The 908-nt window shown below is 63.1% G+C and overlaps 1 protein-coding gene across 1 annotated transcript in view; it reads right to left on the bottom strand.

Moving 5' to 3' along the window:
• Window positions 1-244: 244 nt before the first annotated feature.
• The window catches only part of LOC103780216 (probable ATP-dependent RNA helicase DHX58), a gene marked incomplete at its 5' end in the record, with an annotated part of 2,200 nt that continues 1,536 nt past the window's right edge, over window positions 245-908 (bottom strand). The window contains 3 exon segments of the mRNA XM_008947876.1: window positions 245-287; window positions 289-416; window positions 682-778. Of these exon segments, the coding sequence (XP_008946124.1) occupies window positions 245-287; window positions 289-416; window positions 682-778 (268 nt within the window).

Below are 908 nucleotides of genomic sequence, written 5' to 3' on the forward strand. Positions count from 1 at the left end.
GTTCAATCCTGCCGCAGCTCAGGCTGCGTTCCCGTGGGGCTGAGCTGGACCAGGGCCGCTCGTTTTGGGCCGCGGGGAGGTTTGGTCTCGGGTGGGCAGGTGAGGTGGTTCGCTCAGGGCAGAGAATCATAGAATCGTTTTGGTTGGAAGAGACCTTTAAGATCCATGGAACCCAAGTGTTAACCCAGCACTGCCAGGGCACCACCAACCCCTGGGAACTGTCCTCTTCTGAGCAGAGCCCACGCTAGAGGGACTGGCCGTGGGTGCTGGAGCAGTACTCCACGTACCTCGATAGGGAACGTCACAGCGCTCCACTTCTTGTACCTCCTCCGCTCATCCGGCGTTTCCACCACAAAGTTTCTGATGCAGAGGATGGGCAGCTTCACCTGCCGGTAGATCATCTCCATTCCCCAGTCCTGTGAGGGCAGGAAGGGGACAGTCACACAGCCTGCAGCACGGCACCACGAAAACACCGGGGATGGGGCAGCACCTTGCTCCTGGGGCACACCCCCCTTTGGGGACAGCTGCCCGTGTCCACGTCCCGCGTGCACAACATCATCACACGGGCACGTCCTGAGGGGAGACACGGCTCCATTCCTCAGCCAGGAGCTGGGGCACGAGGGCCCCTCCTGCCCCTCCAATGCCAGCTGGGCAGCAGCCACGGGGCATCGCCACACTCACCTGGCTGCACTTGCTGCACACGATGCAGCAGCCGGGCTCCCAGTCCCGGAAAGTCCGCTGGAGCTGCACCTTCCCAGAGGACACCTTGTAAAGCGGCCTGCAAGGAAGGGGCCAACGGACACTTTAAGGCCAACGGTCCAGGGGACAGAAACAGGGGCCTGGCACCAGCGTCACACCGTCCCACAACGCCCCCGCGGCCCCACGAAGGAGCTGGCAGCGGGCTGCTG

The sequence above is a fragment of the Merops nubicus genome, unplaced genomic scaffold (genome assembly GCF_000691845.1).
Source record: "Merops nubicus isolate BGI_N331 unplaced genomic scaffold, ASM69184v1 scaffold35679, whole genome shotgun sequence".
Lineage (NCBI taxonomy): Eukaryota > Metazoa > Chordata > Aves > Coraciiformes > Meropidae > Merops > Merops nubicus.